Source organism: Netta rufina (genome assembly GCF_964035555.1).
Source record: "Netta rufina genome assembly, contig: SCAFFOLD_154, whole genome shotgun sequence".
Lineage (NCBI taxonomy): Eukaryota > Metazoa > Chordata > Aves > Anseriformes > Anatidae > Netta > Netta rufina.
The window spans coordinates 5131-28389 of record NW_028168866.1 but is presented as its reverse complement, the minus strand read 5'-3'; the positions used below and the strand labels follow the sequence as shown (position 1 = coordinate 28389).

Below are 23259 nucleotides of genomic sequence, written 5' to 3'. Positions count from 1 at the left end.
AAATCCTCCTCAGCGGCCTCAAATCCCCCTTTGGGACTCTAAATCTTCCTCGGGGACTCCAAAATCCTCTTCGACGGCACCAAAATCCTCCTTGGTGGCCTCAAAATCCTCCTCGGCGGCCTCAAAATCCTCCTCGGGGACCCCAAATCCTCCTTGGGGGGCCCAAAATCCTACTCGGCGGCCTCAAAATCCTCCTCGGGGACTCCAAATCCCTCCTCGGGGACCTCAAATCCTCCTCAGAGACTCCAAAATCCTCTTCAACGGCACCAAAATCCTCCTTGGTGACTTCAAAATCCTCCTCAACGGCCTCAAATCCTCCTCAGAGACTCAAAATTCCTCTTCGACGGCACCAAAATCCTCCTCAGCGGCCTCAAAATTCTCCTCGGGGGGGCCCAAATCCTCCTCGGGGGGCACAAAATCCTACTCGGGGAGCCCAAATCCTCCTCGGGGACCTCAAATTCTCCTCGGGGACCTCAAAATCCTACTCGGCGGCCTCAAAATCCTCCTCGGGGACTCCAAATCCCTCCTCGGGGACCTCAAATCCTCCTCAGAGACTCCAAATTCCTCCCCAGCGGCACCAAAATCCTCCTCAGCGGCCTCAAAATCCTCCTCGGGGACTCCAAGTCCTCCTCGGGGACCTCAAAATCCTCTTTGGCACTCCAAATTCCTCCTCGACAGCATCAAATCCCTCCTCAGGGACTCCAAATTCCTCCTCAGAGACTCCAAATTCCTCCTCGACGGCACCAAATTCCTCCTCAGGGAGCCCAAATCCTCCTCGGGGACCTCAAAATCCTACTCGGCGGCCTCAAATTTCTCCTCGGGGACCTCAAATTCCTCCTCGGAGACTCCAAATTCCTCCTCAGCGGCCTCAAATCCTCCTCGGTGGCCTCAAAATGCTCCTCATCGGCCCCAAATCCTCCTCAGAGACTCCAAAATCCTCCTCGGCGGCCTCAAAATCCTCCTCGGGGAGCCCAAATCCTCCTTGGGGACTCCAAATTCCTCTTCAACAGCACGAAAATTCTCCTCAACGACCTCAAATTCTCCTTGGTGACCCCAAATTCTCCTTGGGGACCTCAAAATCCTCCTCGGCGGCCTCAAATTCTCCTCCACGGCCTCAAATTCTCCTCCACAGCCTCAAATTCTCCTTGGTGATCCCAAATTCCTCCTCAACGGCACCAAAATCCTCCTCGGTGACTTCAAATTCTCCTCGGGGACCCCAAATCCTACTCGGCGGTCTCAAATCCTCCTTGACAGCCCCAAATTCCTCCTTGGGGACTCCAAAATCCTCCTCAGCGGCCTCAAATTCTACTCGGCGGCCTCAAATCCTCCTCAATGGCCTCAAATTCCTCCTCGACAGCCCCAAATTCCTCCTTGGTGGCTTCAAATTCCTCCTCAACGGCCCCAAATCCTGCTCGGCGGCCTCAAATCCTCCTCGGAGACTCCAAATTCCTCTTCGACGGCCCCAAAATCCTCCTCGGCAGCCTCCAAATCCTCCTCGGGGACCTCAAAATCCTCCTCGGCAGCCTCCAAATCCTCCTCAACGGCCTCAAATTCCTCCTCGGGGACCCCAAATCCTCCTCGGGGACCTCAAATTCCTCCTCGGGGACCCCAAATCCTCCTCGGGGACCTCAAAATCCTCCTCGAGGACCCCAAATCCTCCTCGGTGACCTCAAAATCCTCCTCGGCCTCGCCTCGATAGCGGTGTCACCTCCCTGGTGGCCTCCCCGATGGCCTCAACCCTTGGTGGCCTCCCCACCAGCGTCACCTCCCCGGTGGCCTCCCCCCTTGGTGGCCTCACCCCTTGGTGGCCTCCCCACCAGCGTCACCTCCCTGGTGGCCTCAACCCTTGGCCTCCTCATTGATGTCACCCCCCTGGTGGCCTCCCCATCAATGTCACCTCCCCGGTGGCCTCACCCCTTGGTGGCCTCCTCCTGGTGGTGTCACTTCCCTGGTGGCCTCCCCATCAATGTCACCTCCCCGGTGGCCTCCCCCCCTTGGTGGCCTCACCCCTTGGTGGCCTCCTCCTGCTGATGTCACCTCCCTGGTGGCCTCCCCTCCTTGATGTCACCTCCTTGGTGGCCTCCCTGGTGGCCTCCCCATTAATGTCACCTCCCTGGTGGCCTCCCCGGTGGCCTCAACCCCTGGTGGCCTCAACCCTTGGTGGCCTCCTCATTGATGTCACCCCCCTGGTGGCCTCCCCATTAATGTCACCTTGTTGGTGGCCTCCCTGGCAGTGTCACCTCCCTGGTGGCCTCCCCCCTTGGTGGCCTCACCCCTTGGTGGCCTCCTCCCTGCTGATGTCACCTCCCTGGTGGCCTCCCCTCCTTGATGTCACCTCCTTGGTGTCACCTCCCCGGTGGCCTCCCCATCAATGTCACCTCCCCGGTGGCCTCCTTGGTGGCCTCGACCCCCCCTTGGTGGCCTCGACCCCCCCTGGTGGCCTCGACCCCCCCCTGGTGGCCTCGCTTCTGGAACCTTCTCCCGGAGGCCGGAGAGCACCCGGACATTGGGGGGGGGGGGGAGGGGGAGGGGGAGGGGCTCGTTAGGGCCTCGCCTCGTTAGCGGGGCCCTCGTTAATTAAAGCTGCAGCTTTAATTATGAGGGGAGAGGCTTTATTTGGGGGGGGGGGGGAGGGGAGGGAGGATGAGGAGGGGGAGGGGGGAGGGAGGAAGGCTGCGGGGGGAGGGGGGGGGGGGCGGCTCGCGCCCGAAATGCGTCGTCTGCCTCCTCGGGGCCTTCATCTTCATCATCATCGTCATCCCCAGGGCCTTCATCATCATCATCTTCCTCCTCAGAGCCTTCATCTTCCTCCTCTGAGCCTTCATCTTCATCACCATCATCATCATCATCTTCCTCCTCGGAGCCTTCATCTTCATCATCTTCCTCCTCGGGGCCTTCATCTTCATCATCATCGTCATCTTCATCCTCCTCAGGGCCTTCAGCGTCATCATCATCATCATCTTCCTCCTCCTCTTCCTCCTCAGGGTCTTCATCTTCATCATCATCATCCTCATCTTCAACCTCGGGGCCTTCATCTTCATCCCCGGGGCCTTCATCTTCATCATCATCGTCATCTTCCTCCTCAGGGCCTTCATCATCATCATCATCTTCATCCCCAGGGCCTTCATCTTCCTCCTCCTTCTCCTCGTCTTCCTCCTCAGAGCCTTCATCTTCATCATCATCATCATCGTCTTCATCCCCAGGGCCTTCATCTTCATCCCCGGGGCCTTCATCTTCATCATCATCATCTTCCTCCTCCTCAGGGCCTTCATCTTCCTCCTCAGGGCCTTCATCTTCCTCCTCGGGGCCTTCATCTTCCTCCTCCTCCTCATCATCGTCATCTTCATCTCCGGGGCCTTCATCATCATCATCATCTTCCTCCTCCTCCTCCTCCTCTTCCTCCTCAGAGCCTTCATCTTCATCATCATCGTCATCGTCTTCATCCCCAGGGCCTTCATCTTCATCCCCGAGGCCTTCATCTTCATCATCGTCATCATCTTCCTCCTCCTTGGGGCCTTCATCATCTTCCTCCTCGCGGCCTTCATCTTCCTCCTCGGGGTCTTCATCTTCATCATCATCATCATCTTTCTCCTCGGAGCCTTCATCTTCATCATCATCATCCTCATCTTCAACCTCGGGGCCTTCATCTTCATCCCCGGGGCCTTCATCTTCATCATCTTCCTCCTCAGAGCCTTCATCTTCCTCCTCTGAGCCTTCATCTTCATCACCATCATCATCATCATCTTCCTCCTCGGAGCCTTCATCTTCATCATCTTCCTCCTCGGGGCCTTCATCTTCATCATCATCATCATCTTCCTCCTCCTCCTCTTCCTCCTCAGGGTCTTCATCTTCATCATCATCATCCTCATCTTCAACCTTGGGGCCTTCATCTTCATCCCCGGGGCCTTCATCTTCATCATCATCATCATCTTCCTCCTCGGAGCCTTCATCTTCATCCTCATCATCATCTTTCTCCTCGGAGCCTTCATCTTCATCGTCATCTTCCTCCTCCTCGGGGCCTTCAGCATCATCGTCTTCCTCCTCGGAGCCTTCATCTTCCTCCTCATCATCGTCTTCCTCCTCCTCAGGGCCTTCATCTTCATCATCTTCCTCCTCGTGGCCTTCATCTTCCTCCTTCTCATCAAAGTCTTCCTCCTCAGGGGCCTTCATCTTCATCATCATCATCTTCATCCCTGGGGCCTTCATCTTCCTCCTCAGGGCCTTCATCTTCCTCCTCCTCCTCTTCCTCCTCCTCCTCATCCTCTCCAGTCTCAGTTCCTTCAGCCTCGCCCTCCTCCTCCTCCTCCTCAGGGCCTTCATCTTCCCCATCATCATCATCCTCCTCCACCATGGGGTCTCCGGCCTCTTCTTCAGAGGCCTTCATCATCCTCTTCCTCCTCGGGGGCCTCCATCCTCTTCCTCAGGGCCTTCATCTTCCTCCTTGGGGCCTCCATCACCTTCCTCTTCCTCCTCAGGGCCTTCATCCTCTTCCTCACAGCCTCCACCTTCCTCCCCACCCTCCTCTTCCTCAGGGCCTACTCCGCATCACTTCCCGCCTCCTCCTCCTCCTCCTCGGGGCCTCCATCTTCATCCCCTTCCTCCTCCTCCTCCTCCTCCTCTTCCTCCTCCTCAGGTCCTCCACCTTCCTCTTCCTCCTCCTCCTCCTCCTCAGGGCCTTCATCCTCATTTTCGGGGCCCCCGTCCTCATTTTCGGGGCCCCCATCCCCATTTTCGGGCCCTCCATCCCCATTTTTGGGTCCTCCATCCCCATTTTCGGGCCCTCCATCCCCATTTTTGGGTCCTCCATCCCCATTTTCGGGACCTTCATCCTCCTCTTCTTGGCCTTCATCCCCATTTTTGGGTCCTCCATCCCCATTTTCGGGGCCTTCATCCTCCTCTTCTTGGCCTTCATCTTCTTTTTGGCCTCCATCCTCTTCTTTTTTCCCTCCATCCCCATTTTCGGGGCCCCCATCTTCATTTTTGGGTCCTCCATCCCCATTTTCGGGCCCTCCATCCCCATTTTTGTGTCCTCCAGCCCCATTTTTGGCCTCTTCACCCTCATTTTTTGGCTCTTCACCCTCATTTTTGGGCTTTTCACCCTCATTTTTGGCCTCTCCCTCCTCCGTTTGGTTGCAGCAGGCACAATCGGAGCGGTGCGCGGGCTGCGCGTCGCGCCGCGGCCCGTAAAAATCTACAAAAAAAAACCCACCAAAACCCCTATAGGACCTCCTATAGGGGTTTTTCGACCCTTTTGGGTTATAAAACCGGGGATTTTGGGGTCTCACCCAACAGCCCCGGCTCTTCCAGACCGGCCAGGACGCGGAGAAGGACCCGGCAGCTTTCGTCGCCCCGAGCCAAGGCCAACGCCAGGAGCCTGCGGACCCAAGGGCGACCCCCCGGGGGTCCCAACGCCGCCTCCTCGCTGGCTTCCAGCTCCCCGGCTTCCCGCAGCCCCTCCAGGATTTGGGATCCCGGCACCCGCAGCAGCCGATCCTCCAGAGCCCGGCCCTGAGCCCGGAGCTGCGCCGTCATGGTTAGGGTCGGGGGGGGGGGGAGAGGAGGGGTCCTATATGGGAGGGTCGGCCCTATAGGAGGAGTGGGAGTTGTCGGTATAGGGGTCAGACCTATAGGAGACACCAGAGATTCTTCACTATAGGGTTCAGCCCTATAGGAGACATTAGGGAGTCTCCCCCATAGGGTTCGGCCCTATACGAGGCACTAGAGAGTCTCTTCTATAGGGTTCAGCCCTATAGGAGACACTGGGGAGTCCCCACTATAGGGTTCAGCCGTATACGAGACCCTAGGGAGTCCCCACTATAGGGTTCAGCCCTATAGAAGACACCGGGGAGTCCCCACAATAGGTCTCAGCCCTATACAAGACTCTAGGGAGTCCCCACTGTGGGGCTCAGCCCTATAGGAGACACTAGAGAGTCCCCTCTATAGGGTTCAGCCCTATAGGAGACATTAGAGAATCCCCCCCATAGGGCTCGGCCCTATACGAGGCACCAGAGAGTCTCTTCTATAGGGTTCAGCCCTATAGGAGACAGTAGGGAATCCCCCCCATAGGGCTCAGCCCTATAGGAGACACTAGAGAGTCCCCACAATAGGGTTCAGCCCTATAGGAGACACTGGAGAATCCCCACCATAGGGTTTAACCCTATAGGAGACACTAGGGAGTCCTCACTGTGGGGCTCAGCCCTATAGGAGACATTAGAGAGTCTCTTCTATAGGGTTCAGCCCTATAGGAGACATTGGAGAATCCCCACTATAAGGCTGAGCCCTATATAAGACACTGGAGAATCTCCCCCATAGGGCTTGGCCCTATAGGAGACATTAGAGAGTTCCCACTATAGGGTTCAGCCCTATAGGAGACATTAGGGAATCCCCCCCATAGGGTTTAGCCCTATAGGAGACCCTAGGGAGTCCCCACTATAGGGTTCAACCCTATAGGAGACAGTAGGGAATCCCCCCCATAGGGCTCAGCCCTATAGGAGACACTGGGGAGTCCCCTCCATAGGGTTTAACCCTATAGGAGACATTAGAGAGTCCCCACTGTAGGGCTCAACCCTATACGAGACACTAGAGAGTCTCCTCCATAGGGTTCAGCCCTATAGGAGACCCTGGAGAATATTCACCATAGGGTTTAACCCTATAGGAGACACTGGAGAGCCCCCACTATAGAATTCAGCCCTATAGGAGACCCTAGAAACCTCCCCTATAGAGGGGCTCGGCCCTATAGACCCCAAAGATTCTCCACCACGGGCATCAGCCCTATAGGACCCCCCTCATGGGAGCCCAGCCCTATAGGACCCCCCCCATAGGGGCCTACCCCTATAGGAGCCCCCAGCACCCCCCTATGGATGCCTATACCACCCCACCAGCCCTATAGGGGGCTCAGCCAGACCCTATAACCCCCCCCCAATCACCCCAGGGCCCTATAGCCCCCATAACGCCCCCCCCCCACCATCTCCCTACCCGCTGCCGGCCCCTATAGCTCCCCACGCCGCGCCGGCCCCTATACGGCCCCTACGGCCCTATATGGCCCCCCCCCGGGGGTATTTTTAGCCCTGACCTTTACGGGGCCGAGCCCTGCTGGGAACTGGGAAGGGGGGGGGGCACAGCGGGGCCATTTTGGGCCCCCCCAGGCCACAAAAAGGGGGTTGGGGACGCCCAGGTGCCCCCCCCCAGGGGCACCTTGTGCCCCTCCCCCACATTTCCCACCATTTTTAAACACCCCCCCCCCCCATTTCCCGCCATTTTTTAACGGTTTTCTTCACGTTTCCCGCCACTTTTAACCCCCCCCTCATATTTCCCGCCATTTTAAACGACCCCCCAAGTTTCCTGCCCTTTTTTAACGGTCCTCTTCAAGTTTCCCGCCATTTTTAACCCCCCCACACACATTTCCCGCCATTTTTACTCCCCCCCTTACATTTCCCGCCATTTTCTTAACTTTTTCTTCACGTTTCCCGCCATTTTTAACGGTTTCTCCTCACATTTCCCGCCCTTTTAACCCCCCCCCTCAAGTTTCCCGCCCTTTTTTAACGGTCCTCTTCAAGTTTCCCGCCATTTTTAACGGTTTCTCCTCACATTTCCTGCCATTTTTAACCTCCCCTCACATTTCCCGCCATTTTTAAACTTTTTTCTTCACATTTCCCGCCATTTTTAACGGTTTCTCCTCACATTTCCCGCCATTTCCCCCCCCCTTCACATTTCCCCCCATTTTTTAATGGTTTTCTTTACGTTTCCCGCCCTTTTAAATGCCCCCCTCATGTTTCCCGCCATTTTTAACGGTTTCTGCTCACGTTTCCCGCCATTTTTAACGGTCCTTTTCATGTTTCCCGCCATTTTTAACGGTTTCTCCTCACATTTCCCACCATCTTTAACGGTTCCGCTCCCGTTTCCCGCCCTTTTTAACCTCCCCACAGACATTTCCCGCCATTTTTAACGGTTTCTCCTCACATTTCCTGCCCTTTTAACCCCCCCCCTTAAATTTCCCGCCCTTTTTAACGGTTTCTCCTCACATTTCCCGCCATTTTTAACGGTTTTCTTCACGTTCCCCTCTGTTTTTAACAGTCCTCTTCAAGTTTCCCGCCATCTTTAACGGTTTTGCTCCCGTTTCCCACCATTTTTAACCTTCCCACAGACATTTCCCACCAATTTTTAACGGTTTTCTTCACGTTTCCCGCCCTTTTTAACAGTCCTCTTCATGTTTCCCGCCATTTTTAACAGCCCCCCTCACATTTCCCGCCCTTTTTAACCATTCCACTCCCGTTTCTCACCATTTTTAATGCCCCCCTCCATTTCCCGCCATTTTTAACGGTTCCTCCCCACATTTCCTGCCATTTTAAATGTCCCCCCCCAAGTTTCCCGCCCTTTTTTAATGCTCCCCTTCAAGTTTCCCGCCATTTTTACCCCCCTTCACGTTTCCTGCCATTTTTTAACGTTTTTCTTCATGTTTCCCGCCATTTTTAACGGTTTCTCCTCACATTTCCGCCATTTTTACCCCCCCCCTTCATGTTTACCGCCATTTTTAAACGGTTTTCTTCATGTTTCTGCCCTTTTAAATGGCCCCCTCAGGTTTCCCACCATTTTTAATGGTTCTTCTCATGTTTCCCGCCATTTTTAAACGGTTTTCTTCATGTTTCCTGCCCTTTTAACCCCCCCCCTCAAGTTTCCCGCCTGTTTTTAACGGTCCTCTTCACGTTTCCCGCCATTTTTAATGGTTCCGCTCCCGTTTCCCGCCCTTTTTAACCTCCCCACAGACATTTCCCGCCATTTTTTAACCGTTTTCTTCATGTTTTCCACCCTTTTAAACTCCTCCCTCACATTTCCCGCCATTTTTAACGGTTTCTCCTCACATTTCCCACAATCTTTTACGGTTCCGCTCCCGTTTCCCGCCCTTTTTAACCTCCCCACAGACATTTCCCGCCAATTTTTAACGGTTTTCTTCACGTTTCCCGCCCTTTTAAACACCCCCCTCATGTTTCCCGCCATTTTTAACGGTTCCTCCCCACATTTCCTGCCATTTTAAACGCCCCCCCTTCAAGTTTCCCGCCATTTTTAACGGTTTCTCCTCACGTTTCCCGCCCTTTTTAACGCCCCCTTCACGTTTCCCGCCATTTTTTAACGGTTTTCTTCACGTTTCCCGCCCTTTTTAACCTCCCCACATAAAGGAGTGAGGGGTCTATAGGGGTTTCTATAGGGTCCCCGTGAGGGAGGGCCCCTAGGAGGCTGCTATAGGGTCCATAGAAGGGACTAAAGGGCCCATATGGGGTTCTATGGGGTCCCTATGGGGTTCCTATAGGGTCAGAATAATCGAAGGTCCCTATGGGCTTCTATAGGATCATTATAAAGGACTGAGGGTCCCTATGGGGTTTCTATAGGGCCACATAAGGGGGTAAGGCTTCTATATGGGGTTCTATAGGGTCCATTAACAGGGAGCAGGGGCTCCATATGGGTTTCTATAGGGTTCCATATGGCTTTCTATAGGGTCCCTATGAGGGACAACCCCCGTGAGGCTGCTACAGGGTCCCTATAAGGGTCTGAAGGGCCCCTATAGCTTTCTATAGGGCCCCTATAGGGGTCTGAAGGTCCCCTATGGCTTCCCATAGGGTCCCTATAAGGGTCTGAAGGGCCCCTATAGCTTCCTATAGGGTCCTATAGGGGTCTGAAGGCCCGCTATAGCTTCCTATAGGGGTCTGAAGAGCCCCTATAGCTTTCTATAGGGCCCCTATAGCTTCCTATAGCTATAGGAGGCCGGTGCGGGTACGTACGGTCTCTATAGGGTCCCTATAGGAGCGGGGGAGGGGTCTCCAGCGGCCTTCTATAGGCTCCCCGTGACGCAGCAGCCCCTATAGGGCCCCTATAAGGCACCAGGAGCCGCCCCCATCCCCCCCCCATCCCAACCCCTAATGGTTCCGCCCGCCCTCCTGGCCACGCCCCCTCCGCTCAGACCACGCCCATCCCTCCCCAGCCGCCCCATCCCAAACCACGCCCCCTCCTCCGTGACCACGCCCCCTCATTCCCCCCCCATCCCCTCAATGGTCCCGCCCGCCCTTCGGGGCCCCTCCTCACCCCCGGACCGTACCAAGGAGCCCTGGAGGGGGGGGGGATGGAACCAAACCCCCCCCCCTTAGCAATGGCACGCTCCGGCCGAGCCTATAAAGGGCGGGCGGGGGGCGCAGTGCGGCCGCCACGTGGAGGGGGAAGCGGCGGAGCAGGGCGGCACCGCCATGGCCTCCAACGGTACGGGGGGCGCGGGGGGGGCCCAAAAACCCCCCTAAAACCCCGGGGGGGGGGGTCCCAAAACCACCCCCAAAATCCCAAGGGGGGGGGTCCCACAAACCTCTCCCTCTTAGCGCCGTGGGGGGTGGTCCCGCAGCATCACCGGGGGGGGTTTACGCCCCGTTATACCCTGGGGGGGCACCTACATTCTTTATATATTCAGGATTTTTAGCCGCTGTGCTGATTTTATACGTTTTTTACCACAAAATTGACCGATTCCCGTGGTTTCCTGGCGTTTCCGAGTGTTTTTTTCATTGTGATGCGCTGTGGGGGCGATGGTTCCTTTGTTCGCTTTAACCGGGCGGGTTAATTGGTGGGTAATCCCTCACCGCGCGGGGTTTATTTTTCATTTCCAATCGTATTTCACCCTCATCCGCTTTATTAGGGTAAAAAATCACGATTTTTGTTCATTTCTGAGGTGCTAAGAAACAAAAGGGCGCGGTGAGTGCGGGGCGGGGGGGGAGGGGGGGGGGGGGCGCAAACAAAGCGCGGCGCCGTTCGGCCTCCACTCGGCGGGACCACCGACCCCCAACCCAAAACCCACCAAAAAAAACGAGGAGAAAAACCGTTTTTGAGTTATTTTAGCTTTTATTGAGGAAATTTGGAGCCCCCCCCCGGCGTGTAACGGGGCCCGGTAACGGCTCCCCCCCCCCCCTTCCTCCCCGGCGGCCATTTTGTGGGGCGCGGCTTTTGCAGCTGCGCCACCGCCGCCATTTTAGGAGCGGGGCGCGCGCGGCGCATGCGCGGCGGCGCTGCCGCAGTCCGCCATCCGGGTCCCCACCCCCCAAAAACCACCGTTTTTAACCCCCTTTTAGTTGATAAAACCCGCTTTTTGCGCGTTTAAGAGAAAGCTTTTCCTCTGTTGAAGCGTTCCAGAGGGAAAAATTTGGGTTTTAAAGGAAAAATCCTGTCAGTTTTGAGCGAGGGACGTGAGCGAGCGGGAAAAGGAGGCGGCGAGCCGCCATTTTAGACGCGGGAGGCTTGAAAAGGAGCAATAAAACCTCCTATCTAACGAGGTGTTTGAGGAAAAATAAATGAATTTCATTTTTTTTCTACGTATATAGGCGTGGCTTATTAATTAAGGTCTAGTTTTGGTGAAACATAGCCGCAGGGTAATGATTTCCAGCTTCTTCCTGCTTCATAGCGCGCCATACATTGATATTTCCCCCACTCGAACAATGAAAAACTTAAAACCTCAATATATTTATCTCACGTCTCCACATGTTTCAGTGTATATGTGTTTATTCAGCTTTTTGATGTGTACACACGTGCGTTTAACGGCTGAATTTGATGATTTTTGAGGCGTTTTCTAATCCAAACGACTCCATATTGTATATATGGGGGCATGATTGTGTATAAACACGGCGTGTGTGAGGTAGAACATACAAATTTTTATTTATATATTTAGTTGAAATTGCGGTTGTGGCGTTTTGAATGGTTAATTGTGGATGCGTGTACGCGTGGCTTTGTTTAATTGTTAGATAAACAATTAAAGCTATAGTTTAGTGAATTTAATTAACGTTTATGGCAATATATAGATGTTTATGTATTAGGATATGTGTGTGATTATGCTTATAAATAATTAATGGTGTTTTTGGGGGGCTTTTCCCTGCAGATTACAGCCAGACGGCGACGCAAAGGTACATCCCTCCCCCCCCGCTCCCTTCTGCCTCATGTCTACTTCAAAACACCTCGCAGCAAAGAGCCTTTTGGGGCGAATAACGGCTTTTTTGGGCTTTTTCCCCGCAGCTACGGCGCTTACCCGACCCCGCCGGGCCAGGGCTACTCGCAGCAGAGCAGCCAGCCCTATGGGCAGCAGAGCTACAGCGGCTACAGCCAGTCCGCCGACACCTCCGCCTACAGCCAGAACAGCTACAGCTCTTCCTACGGCCAGACCCAGAGCAGTGCGTCCCCGAACACCCCTCTTTTCCTTCTCTTTTGGGTCCAAAACGTGTTTTTTTGATGGTTTTTTTCGCCTTCCAGGCTACAGCACCCAGTCCACCCCTCAAGCCTACGGCAGCACCAGCGGCTACGGCAGCAGCCAGACGTCGCAGACCTCCTACGGGCAGCCCTCCTCCTACCCCAGCTACTCCCAGCCGCCGGCCGCCAGCTCCTCCACCGGCAGGTAACCCCCTCGTATCCCCCTTTTAACCTCAAAACCCGGATTTTTGGGTCCGAAAGTGGTTTTTCTCGCAGTTATGGGAGCAGCTCGCAGAGCTCGAGCTACGGCCAGCCCCCCAGCAGCGGTTACGGGCAGCAGTCGAGCTACAGCAGCCAGCAGCAGAGCTACAACCAGCAGTCCTCCTACAACCCCCCGCAGAGCTACAGCCAGCAGAGCCAGTACAGCAGCGGCGGTGGCAGCGGTGGTGGATGTGAGCCCCAAACCCCTTCCTTAAACCCATTTGGAGGCCAAAAACCTGTTTTTTTTTGCCTTTTTCTATCCATATTTTTGGATTGTGAGCCTCTTCGTATCCATGTTTTTCTGTTCTCAAGCTCATTCTATCCTTATTTGTGAATTTTCTGCCTCCTTCTATCCTTACTTTTGAATTTTCAGTCTTTTTGTGCTTATTTTTGGATTTTCAGCCTCTTTATATCCTTGCTTTTTGATTTTTAGCCTCTTTACATCCTAATTATTTTATTTTCAGCCCTTTTCTGTCTTTATTTTTGAATTTCCAGCCTCTCTGTGCTTTTATTTTCAAATTTTCAGCTTCTTTATATCCTTATTTCTGATTTTTTAGTGTCTTCATATTCTAATTTTTTATTTTTTAGTGTTTTTGTGTATTTCTTTTTACAGCTTCATTCTGTTTATGTCCTAATTTCTTAATTTCCAGTCTCTTTACATTCTTACTTCCTATTTTTTAGCCCCTTTATATTCTATTTTTTAAATTTTTACTTCTTTTATATATTTTTTTTTCATTTTCATTCTCTTTATATCTTTATATTTCAATTTCCAGCCTATTTAGCTGCTGCTTCGTGAATTCTTCAGCCGCTTTATGTCCTTCTTTTTGAAATTTCAGCTTGTTTCTGTATTTATTATTGAATTTCCAGCCTTTTTTTGTTCTTCTTTTTGAATTTCCGGCTTCTTCACATCCTAATTTTTTAATTCTGAGCTCCTTTATGTATTTTTTTCTGGATTTTCAGCTTTTTTCTGTCCTCATTTTGTAATTTTCAGTCTCTTTCCATCCTTATTTTTGAATTTCCCATCTCTTTCTGTTCTCATTTCTGAATTTTCATCCTCTTTACATTCTTACTTTTTCTTTTTTGGCCTCTTTTTATCCTTATTTTTCATTTCTCAGTTTCTTTTTATTCTTATTTTTGAGTTCTCAGGCTCTTTTTATCCTTATATTTGGATTTCCAGCTTCTTTTTATCCGTATTTTTGAATTTCCAGTCTCTTTCTCTCCATATTTTTGAATTTCCAGTCTCTTTCTCTCCATATTTTTGAATTTCCACCCTCTTTATGCCCTTATTTTTGGATTTCCAGCCTTTTTCTCTCATTATTTCTGATTTTTCAGCCTCTTTACGTCCTTATGTTTGAATTCTCAGCCTCTTTTTATCCATATTTTTTGAATTTTCAGTCTTTTTCTCTCCTTACTTTTGGATTTCCAGCCTCTTTCTACCTCATTTTTGAATTTTCCGCCTCTTTCTACCTCATTTTTGAATTTCCAGCCTCTTGTTATCCTTAGTTTTGAACTTTCAGCCTGTTTTTATCCTTAGTTTTGAACTTTCAGCCTCTTTTTATCCTTGGTTTTGAACTTTCAGCCTCTTTTTATCCTTATTTTTGAACTTTCAGCCTGTTTTTATCCTTAGTTTTGAACTTTCAGCCTCTTTTTATCCTTAGTTTTGAACTTTCAGCCTGTTTTTATCCTTATTTTTGAACTTTCAGCCTTTTTTTATCCTTAGTTTTGAACTTTCAGCCTTTTTTTATCCTTATTTTTGAATTTCCAGCCTGTTTTTATCCTTATTTTTGAACTTTCAGCCTGTTTTTATCCTTATTTTTGAACTTTCAGCCTGATTTTATCCTTATTTTTGAATTTCCAGCCTGTTTTTATCCTTATTTTTGAGTTTCCATCCTCTTTTTATCCACATTTTTCAGATTCCAGTCTTTTTTCCTCCTTACTTTTAAATTTCCATCCTTTTTACCCCCTCACTTTTGACTTTCCATCCTCTTCCCCCCCTTTATTTTAAATTTTCCACCCTTTTCCTCTTTTCTTCTTCAACCTTCACCCTCCTTCTCTCCCCTTTTTCCATCCTCACCCTCTTTTTTCCCTTTTTTCCTCATTTTTCCCTTTTTTTTCCCCTTCCAGCCAGCAGCTACGGCCAGGAGCAGTCGTCCATGAGCGGCGGCGGCGGCGGTGGCTACCAGGAGCAGAGCGGTGGCTACGGAGGGGGCCAGCAGGAGCGGAGCCGCGGCCGGGGCGGTTACGGCCGGGGGGGCTACGACCGTGGGGGCCGTGGGAGCCGTGGAGGCCGAGGAGGCAACCTGGGGTAGGTTTCCTGGGGCTTTTTCGGGGGAAATTTGGGGTAAAAACCAGCCTAGGGGGGAAAAAATTAAAAAAAATGAAGGGAGAGGGAATGGTTTTGGGGGTTTTTCCCTCAAAAAAACTAGATTTTAAGCAAAATGAGGGGGAAAGAGCCCCGAAAGGTTGAAGAGGTTTTAAAGGGGGGCGCTGCGGAGGCGCACGGAGCGGTAAGAGCCCCCCCTCCCCTCGCAAAACGGGGGGAAAAAGGGTGTTTTTGGGGAAAATACTCAGCAAACCTGGTTGCGAAAGGTCGCTCGTAGCCTCTCTGGTGCCTGTCACGGTGGGGGCACGTGCCCCGGGTTTAAAAAAAGGAAAAAAAAAGAGTTAAAAGAGTAAAAAAAAATGGTTTGTTTTGAGGTCACTGCAGAAAAAAACAAACAAAAATGGCGAGTTTTGGGTGTTTTGGAAACTTTTTAATGCCGATTTCTGGGTGAGACTTGGACTCGAGTGTCTCGGTGGTGTCCCGGTGCACGAAGGGAGGAGGATTTGTAAAGAAAAAAGACAAAAAAAAACCACCAAAATGATGGTTGATGTAAAAAACTGACGGTTTTGGGTTTGCGCATGTGTCTCTGCCACGTGGTTTTGGGCTAAAAAGCGGCGCTTTTGGGGCGGAAAGGTGAGTATTGGCGGGGGCGAGCCGCGTTTGCTTGTTTTTTGTCTTGCCGCTGCTGTTGTGCCTGTTAACAAACTCTGCGTTTTGTGTGCTGCAGGTGTGAAAGGCAGCGAAACTTTCGCAATTCTCCGCCTTTTTCCGCAGTTTTGGGGTTAAAAATGGCAGAAAAGGGGAAAAAAATAGCAAAAAAAAACGCAGAAAGGGACAAAAAAAAAAAATGAAGAGAGAGAGAGGAAAAGGGGAGGGGGGGAACGTCCTGGTGGGCTCAGCTTGGAAGCAGGGGGGAGATAAACCAAAAAAAACCCCCGAAATTGGGCGAAAATCTTCCGTTTTTTTTTAACAAGGACAGAAAGCTCAAAGTAGCGATTTTTGGAGTGGCGAAAAAGCCGGGGTTTTCACTTTTTTTTGGCCGGAGAAAAAGCCCGGCTGCTGCGTGGAGGAACGACGCCGGCGGACGGAGCCCCCCGAAAAGCGGGGAGGGGGCTTGAGGAAGGAGGAAAACTACTCAAAAGGCGCTGGTTTTACCCCGAAACGAGCCCCGTTTTTTCCTAAATCCCGGGAATTAATCAAAAAAGGCCAAAAAAACCCTAAAAAAATTTAAAAAAAAGCTTCATTATCTTCTAATTTATCTCCTCAGCGGTGGTGAGCGTGGTGGCTTCAATAAATTTGGTGGTAAGTCGCAAGAGTTCAGCATTTGAACCCAAAAAATGCACAGAATGCTACTAAAAAAAAAGTGTATTTTGATGTTTGGCTAGTTTTTTAACCCCTTTTCTCCGCAAACAGCGCGGGGGCCGGGCGTTTTGGGTTGAAAAAGTCCCAAAAAAGTGCTCCCCCCCTGTCGGGAATGCCGAGGCAAAAAAGGAGCGCCGGCCGGAGACGACGTTTAGCAGGCTGCGTCTTGGGTGTAAAAGTGTCTTTTTTGGGCAAAAAATACCAACCAAACCCCACGGTCGAGCGTGTGTGCTAAAAAAGCAGAAACGGGGGAAAAAAAAAGACAACTCTTGGCTTACAAAAATGGTGTTTTTTTGGGGTTGAACGAGCTGGTTTTCAGCAAAAAAAAAAACAAAACGGTTGCATGTGGTTTTAAAAAAAAAAAGCCAAAAAAATAAGGTTTGGTGCGTGGTTCTGGGGCAAAAACCTACGAAAACCCGCAATTTTGGTGCAAAGTGCCGGTGACCTGAGGTTGCTTTAAAAAAAAAAACACACGTAAAATGGTCTAATTGACATTTTTCCCCCCAAAAACGGGGAGCGGTGAGGTGGTGAGCGCTGCAGTGTACCGATAAAAAAAAAGCGTGTCTTGGTTTTACCGATTCTGAGAGTTTTCGCACCGGTTTTGGAGGGGTTTGCTGAACCTTGGTGTTGCTGGTGGTGCTTTTAAAGGCGACAAAATTCTCAAAAAAAGCGTGTTTTCACCAAAAAGTGGGGAAAAAAACCCAAAAAAATTCAACCCCGGGGGCGGCGAGCCGTCGCGCCTCGGTTTTGGGATGAAAATCCGAGAACCGGCGAGCGGCGGCGCCGGCCTCCGTTTCGAGGGCGAGCGACGTGAAAAAAAAAAGCGGTTCCGGGGACCAAAAAAAGCGGTTTTTCGCCCCAAAACGGGGCTGGGGGCGAAGGGGGGTGGAAACTGAGTTTTTTTTCGGTGGTTTTTGAACCGATTTCGGGGGGTTTCGGGGTGGGGGTGGTCGGGTGTTTCCCCCGGCCCCCCCCTCGTGGCTAATTAACGCTTTGGTTTTTAATTTTTGCATGTGCTGAAAGGACCCCGGGACCAAGGGCCGAGGCACGATCCTGGTAATGAGCGCGCTAACGAGGGGAAGGGGCTAATTAAGCTGAATTTGGGGGAAAACGGGGCTAATTAGGGGCTAATTAGGGGCTAGTTAGGCCGTTAGGAGTCAAAAGATTCAAGAATTGAAGGGCTGGTGGGCTAATTAAGGGGGTTGAGTTGATTAAGATGGTTAATTAAGGATTTGCTGAGGTTATTGAGGGTCTAACGAGGCTAATTAGGGGTCTAATTAGGCTAATTGAGGGAACGGGGGGCTAACGAGGCTGCAAATTGGGGAGAAAAGGGGCTAATTTGGGGGTGATGAGGCTGTTAGAAGTCGAAGTGTTCAAGTTTTTAAGGGGTGGTGGGCTAATTAATGGGGAGGAGTTAATTAGGAAGGTTAATTAAGGAGTCTAATGAGGCTAATTAAGGGAATGGGGGCTAACGAGGCTGCAAATTGGGGGAAAAAGGGACTAATTTGGGGGTGACGAGGCTGTTAAGGGGTTAAAATTCTTCAGGGATGGCGCGCTAATTAAGAGGAACGGGTTAACGAGGTTAAGGGACTTGATTAGGAAGGCTAATTAAGGCTCTGGGGTTAATTAAGGCTCTAACGAGGCTATTAACGGGGTTAACGAGAGGCTAGCCTCGGATGTGACTCGCGGGGTTAATGAGCTAACGAGGCCGCCCGGCTTCCTAACGAGTGACCAGGGAGGGGCGTGGGGGGGCAATTAACGAGGCGGCGGCGCTAACGAGCGGCGGGGCTAATTAGCGGCGGCGCTAACGAGCTTCCCTCCCCCGGGGCAGGCGAGCAGGATAACTCGGACAACAACACCATCTTCGTGCAGGGGCTGGGCGAGAACGTCACCATCGAGTCGGTGGCCGACTACTTCAAGCAGATCGGGATCATTAAGGTCAGCTTGGCGTGTCCCTAGCGTGTTCTTGGCGTGTTCTTAGCATGTTCTTAGCGTGTTCAGCCCCTTAGCGTGTTGAGGCGTGTTTCCAGCAAGCCATTTAGTCTTCAGGCTGATAGGATGGGGTCATCCATGAAGTGTGTGCCCATGTCCATAATATACCATGATTCTTAGCATGTTCTTGGCATGTTTCAGCGTGTCTTTAGCATGTTCTTAGCATGTTTGGCCCCTTCTTAGCGTGTTGAGGCGTGTTTCCAGCAAGTCATTCAGTCTTCAGGCTGATAGGATGGGCTCATCCATGAAATATGTGCCCATGCCCATAATATGCCACGACTCTTAGCGTGTTCTTAGCATGTTTTAGCATGTTTTAGCATGTTCTGCCCATCCTTAGCGTGTTGAGGCGTGTTTCCAGCAAGCCATTTAGTCTTCAGGCTGATAGGATGGGGTCATCCATGAAGTGTGTGCCCATGTCCATAATATATCATGATTCTTAGCATGTTCGTGGCATGTTTTGGCATGTTCTTAGCATGTTCTGCCCATCCTTAGCATGTTCTTAGCATGTTGAGGCGTGTTTCCAGCAAGTCGTTTAGTCTTCAGGCTTATAGGATGGGCTCATCCATGAAATATGTGCACATGCCCATAATATATCTCGATTCTTAGCATGTTCTTGGCATGTTTTAGCATGTTCTTAGCATGTTTTGGCATCTTTAGCATGTTCTTAGCATGTTCAACCACCTTTAGCATGTTCTTAGCATGTTAACACCGATCCATCCTCAACACATAGCCCCACATCCTTAGCGTGTCCTCAAACATTTCACCCTGGACCATCACCCCATGCCCTTAGAGTGTTGCTAGCGTGTCCTTAGCATGTTCTTAGTATGTTAAACCACTTCTAACATGTTTTTAGCGTGTTCACACCGATCCATCCTCCACACATCGCCCCACATCCTTAGCGTGACCTCAAACATTTCACCCCAGCCCACCACCCCATGTCCTTATTGTGTCCTTAACATGTTTTAATATGTCCTTAGCGTGTTCTTAGCATGTTAATCCATCGTTACCATGTTCACACCCATCCATCCTCATCACATCACCCCACATCCTTAGCGTTTCCTCAAACATTTCACCCCAGCCCGCCACCCCACGCCCTTAGCGTGCCCTTAGCGTGTCCTTAGCATGTTTTAGCATGTTCTTAGCATGTTAATCCATCGTTACCATGTTCACACCTATCCATCCTCATCACATCACCCCACATCCTTAGCGTGTCCTCAAACATTTCACCCCAGCCCGCCACCCCACGCCCTTAGCATGTCCTTAGTGTGTCCTTAGCATGTTCTTAGTATGTTAAACCACTTTTAATATGTTCTTAGCATGTTAACACCAATCCATCCTCAGCACATCACCCCACATCCTTAGCGTGTCCTCAAACATTTCACCCCAGCCCGCCACCCCACGCCCTTAGCATGCCCTTAGCGTGTCCTTAGCATGTTTTAGCATGTTCTTAGCATGTTAATCCATCGTTACCATGTTCACACCTATCCATCCTCATCACATCACCCCACATCCTTAGCGTGTCCTCAAACATTTCACCCCAGCCCGCCACCCCACGCCCTTAGCATGTCCTTAGCGTGTCCTTAGCATGTTCTTAGTATGTTAAACCACTTTTAACATGTTCTTAGCATGTTAACACCAATCCATCCTCATCACATCACCCCACATCCTTAGCGTATCCTTGAACATTTCACCCCAGCCCGCCACCCCACGCCCTTAGCATGTCCTTAGCGTGTCCTTAGCATGTTCTTAGCGTGTCCTCCCCCGCAGACCAACAAGAAGACGGGGCAGCCCATGATCAACCTCTACACGGACCGCGAGACCGGCAAGCTGAAGGGGGAGGCCACGGTCTCCTTCGACGACCCCCCCCTCGGCCAAGGCCGCCATCGACTGGTTCGACGGTAGGAACCCCGAAAAGAGGAGGGCCAAACCCAACCCCCCCCTCCTCCTTTTGGGCTAAAAACCGCCTTTTTCAGGCAAAGAGTTCTCCGGCAACCCCATCAAGGTTTCCTTCGCCACCCGCCGCGCCGACTTCAACCGCGGCGGCGGCGGCGGCCGGGGCGGCCGGGGCCGAGGAGGTGAGCCCCCATCCGCCCCTAAAAGCACCCGGGCGACCCCAAAATCGCCCTTTTTTACCCCAAAAAACGCTTCCCCAACAGGTCCCATGGGGCGGGGAGGCTTCGGCGGCGGCAACAGCGGCTCGGGCGGCGGCAACCGCGGCGGCTTCCCCAGCGGCGGCGGCGGCCAGCAGCGGGCCGGCGACTGGAAATGCCCCAACCCGTGAGCGTTATCCTAACTGGGACAAACTGGGAAGGACTGGGACAAACTGGGGAGGGGCTGATGACGTCATCAACCCGTTTTAGGGCGTGCGAAAACATGAATTTCTCCTGGCGCAACGAGTGCAACCAGTGCAAGGCCCCCAAACCCGACGGCCCCGGCGCGCCCCACATGGGGGGCAAATACCCCGGCGGCGGCCGCGGGGGGCAACCACATGGGTGAGTCCCCGAGCTCCTTTTGGGTTCAATTCCGCCTTTTTTGGGTCGGTGAAGACCTTTTTTGGGTCCTGCAGGAGGCGGAGGAGGATTCGGAGAGGAGCGGCGCGGAGGGAGAGGAGGATTCGAGCGCGGCGGCTTCCGAGGGGGGCGCGGAGGAGAGAGGGGAGGATTCCGAGGGGGGCGAGGGGGAGACCGAGGAGGCTTCGGGCCCGGCAAGATGGACTCCAGGTGAGGCCTAATTAAGCTAATTAGCGCTAACGAGGGGCTTCGTTAAGCTCCCGGAACCCTAATGAGGGTCTGGTTAAGCCCTGTTAACTCGGAAACCTAATGGTGTTCCCGTTAACTCTGATCCCTAACGATGTCCTCGTTAACGCTGGCCCCTAACGATATCCTCGTTAACCTAATTAGCGCTGATGAGGGCTTCGTTAAGCCCCGGAAACCCTAACGAGGGTCTCATTAACCCCGTTAACTCTGAAACCTAATGATGGCCCCCTTTTAACTACTGATAAACCCCATTAACGGTGGACCCTACTGATGACGTCATTAATTCTGGCCCCTAATGATGTCCCTCGTTAACCTAATTAGCGCTAACGAGGGTCTCATTAAGCCCCAGAACCCTAATGAGGGTCCTGGTTAAGCCCTGTTAACTCTGAAACCTAATGATGGCCCCCCGTTAACTCCTGATAACCCCATTAACGGTGGACCCTACTGATGACGTCATTAACTCTGGCCCCTAACGATGTCCTCGTTAACCTAATTAGCGCTAACGAGGGCTTCGTTAAGCCCCCAGAACCCTAACGAGGGTCTCATTAACTCCGTTAACTCGGAAACCTAATGATGACCATGTTAAACCCTTTTCCTACTGATGTCCTTGTTAACTTTGGCCCCTAACGATGTCCCTCGTTAACCTAATTAACGCTAACGAGGGGTCTCATTAAGCCCTGGAACCCTAACGAGGGTCTTGTTAGCCCCGTTAACTCTGAAACCTAATGATGGCCCCGTTAAACTCCTGATAACCCCATTAACGGTGGACCCTACTGATGACGTCGTTAATTCTGGCCCCTAATGATGTCCTCGTTAACCTAATTAGCGCTAACGAGGGCTTCGTTAAGCCCCGGAACCCTAACGAGGGTCTCATTAACTCCGTTAACTCGGAAACCTAATGATGACCCTGTTAACCCTGGATCCTACTGATGTCCTTGTTAACTCTGGCCCCTAACGATGTCCTCGTTAACCTAATTAGCGCTAACGAGGGTCTCATTAAGCCCCAGAACCCTAATGAGGGTCTGGTTAAGCCCTGTTAACTCTGAAACCTAATGATGGCCCCGTTAACTGACCCCTAATGATGTCCTCGTTAACCCCAACCCCTAACGAAGTTGCCATTAACCCTGACCCCTAACGACCTCATTAACCGCGACCCTCATTAACCGCGACCCCTAACAATTTCCCAATTAACCCCAACCCCTAATGAAGCCCTCGTTAACCCCAACCCCTAACGATGTCATTAACCCTGACCCTCATTAACCCTGACCCCTAACGATGTCCCAATTAACCCTGACCCCTAACGACCTCATTAACCCCAACCCTCATTAACCCCGACCCCTAACGAAGTCCCCAATTAACCCTGACCCCTAACGACCTCGTTAACCCTGAGCCCTAACGACCTCATTGACCCCTAATGACCTCATTAACCCCAACCCTCATTAACCCTGACCCCTAACGGCGTCCTAATTAACCCCAACCCCTAACGAAGCCCTCGTTAACCCTGACCCCTAACGAAGTCCCCATTAACCCCTAATGACCTCATTGACCCCTAATGACCTCGTTGACCCCAACCCTCATTAACCCTGACCCCTAATGAAGTCCCCAATTAACCCTGACCCCTAACGAAGCACTCATTAACCCCAACCCTCATTAACCCCGACCCCTAACGACCTCATTAACCCCTAACGACCTCATTGACCCCAACCCTCATTAACCCCAACCCCCAACGACCACCCAATTACCCCCGCCCCCTAATTAACCCCCCGTTACCCCTAATTAACCCCTAATTACCCTTAATTACCCCTAATTAGCCCCTAATTAGCCCTAACGAGCTTCCTCTCTCCCCAGGGGCGACCACCGGCAGGACCGCCGCGAGAGGCCCTATTGACCCCGCCCCCTCCGCCATTTTTTACGCCAAGCCCCGCCCCCTCGGGGCCTCGGCTCCGCCCCCTCGCGGCGCCGGCCCCGCCCCTCGAGGCGCTGGCCCCGCCCCCGGAGCCTTGGCCCCGCCCCCTCCCTGCTTTTAACCCTTTCCTCCCCCCGGGCCCAATTAAAAGCGCCTCGGGGGCTGACGAAGGCGGCGCCTGGCTCGTTAATTAGTGGGATGGGGGGGGGGGAGGGGCGTTAATTAGTGGGGGGAGGGGGGCCCCTAATTAGCGCTTCCGGCCCCGCCCCCTCGTTAGGGTTTGCTCGTTAAGGGCCCGGGGTGGGGCCCGGCCCCGCTTCCGGCCCCGCTGAGTCAGGCGGGGGGGAGGGGGGGGGGGCCTATAGGGGATGGGGGGGGCCCTATAGGGGATGGGGGGACCCTATAAGGGGTGTGGGGACCCTATAGGGCTTAGGGGAGCCCTTTAGGGGAATGGG

At 52.3% G+C, this 23259-nt stretch overlaps 3 protein-coding genes across 5 annotated transcripts; 1 reads left to right on the top strand and 2 right to left on the bottom strand.

The window, feature by feature from the left end:
* Window positions 1-2595: 2595 nt before the first annotated feature.
* On the bottom strand, window positions 2596-4453 carry LOC311221786 (uncharacterized protein; the record flags this gene model as incomplete). Its single annotated transcript, XM_084307183.1, has 2 exons — window positions 2835-4453; window positions 2596-2741 (listed from the first exon to the last, which is right to left on the bottom strand). The coding sequence occupies exons 1-2, from the start codon at window positions 4336-4338 to the stop codon at window positions 2596-2598; spliced, it is 1650 nt and encodes a 549-aa protein (XP_084163309.1). The 5' UTR covers window positions 4339-4453.
* On the bottom strand, window positions 4399-10048 carry LOC311221784 (uncharacterized protein). Of its 3 annotated transcripts, none has more exons than XM_084307181.1 (3): window positions 9774-10048; window positions 5286-5624; window positions 4399-5191 (listed from the first exon to the last, which is right to left on the bottom strand). In XM_084307181.1, the coding sequence occupies exons 2-3, from the start codon at window positions 5530-5532 to the stop codon at window positions 4536-4538; spliced, it is 903 nt and encodes a 300-aa protein (XP_084163307.1). In that variant the 5' UTR covers window positions 5533-5624; window positions 9774-10048; the 3' UTR covers window positions 4399-4535. The 3 variants fall into 3 exon arrangements, with proteins under 3 accessions (XP_084163307.1, XP_084163308.1, XP_084163306.1); XM_084307182.1 differs by lacking the exon at window positions 9774-10048 and adding an exon at window positions 6976-7009 and having other exon boundaries at window positions 5286-5585; XM_084307180.1 differs by lacking the exon at window positions 9774-10048 and having other exon boundaries at window positions 5286-6325.
* Window positions 10049-10146: 98 nt separating this feature from the next.
* On the top strand, window positions 10147-22975 carry FUS (FUS RNA binding protein). The gene is given in 17 exon segments (XM_084307179.1): window positions 10147-10245; window positions 11900-11924; window positions 12034-12188; window positions 12268-12409; window positions 12481-12656; window positions 14590-14770; window positions 16056-16090; window positions 17174-17206; window positions 17982-18088; window positions 19910-20002; window positions 20004-20040; window positions 20116-20217; window positions 20299-20419; window positions 20503-20617; window positions 20619-20634; window positions 20709-20862; window positions 22747-22975. Coding segments are annotated over 17 exon segments (1545 nt in total). The 5' UTR covers window positions 10147-10232; the 3' UTR covers window positions 22787-22975.
* Window positions 22976-23259: the final 284 nt, after the last annotated feature.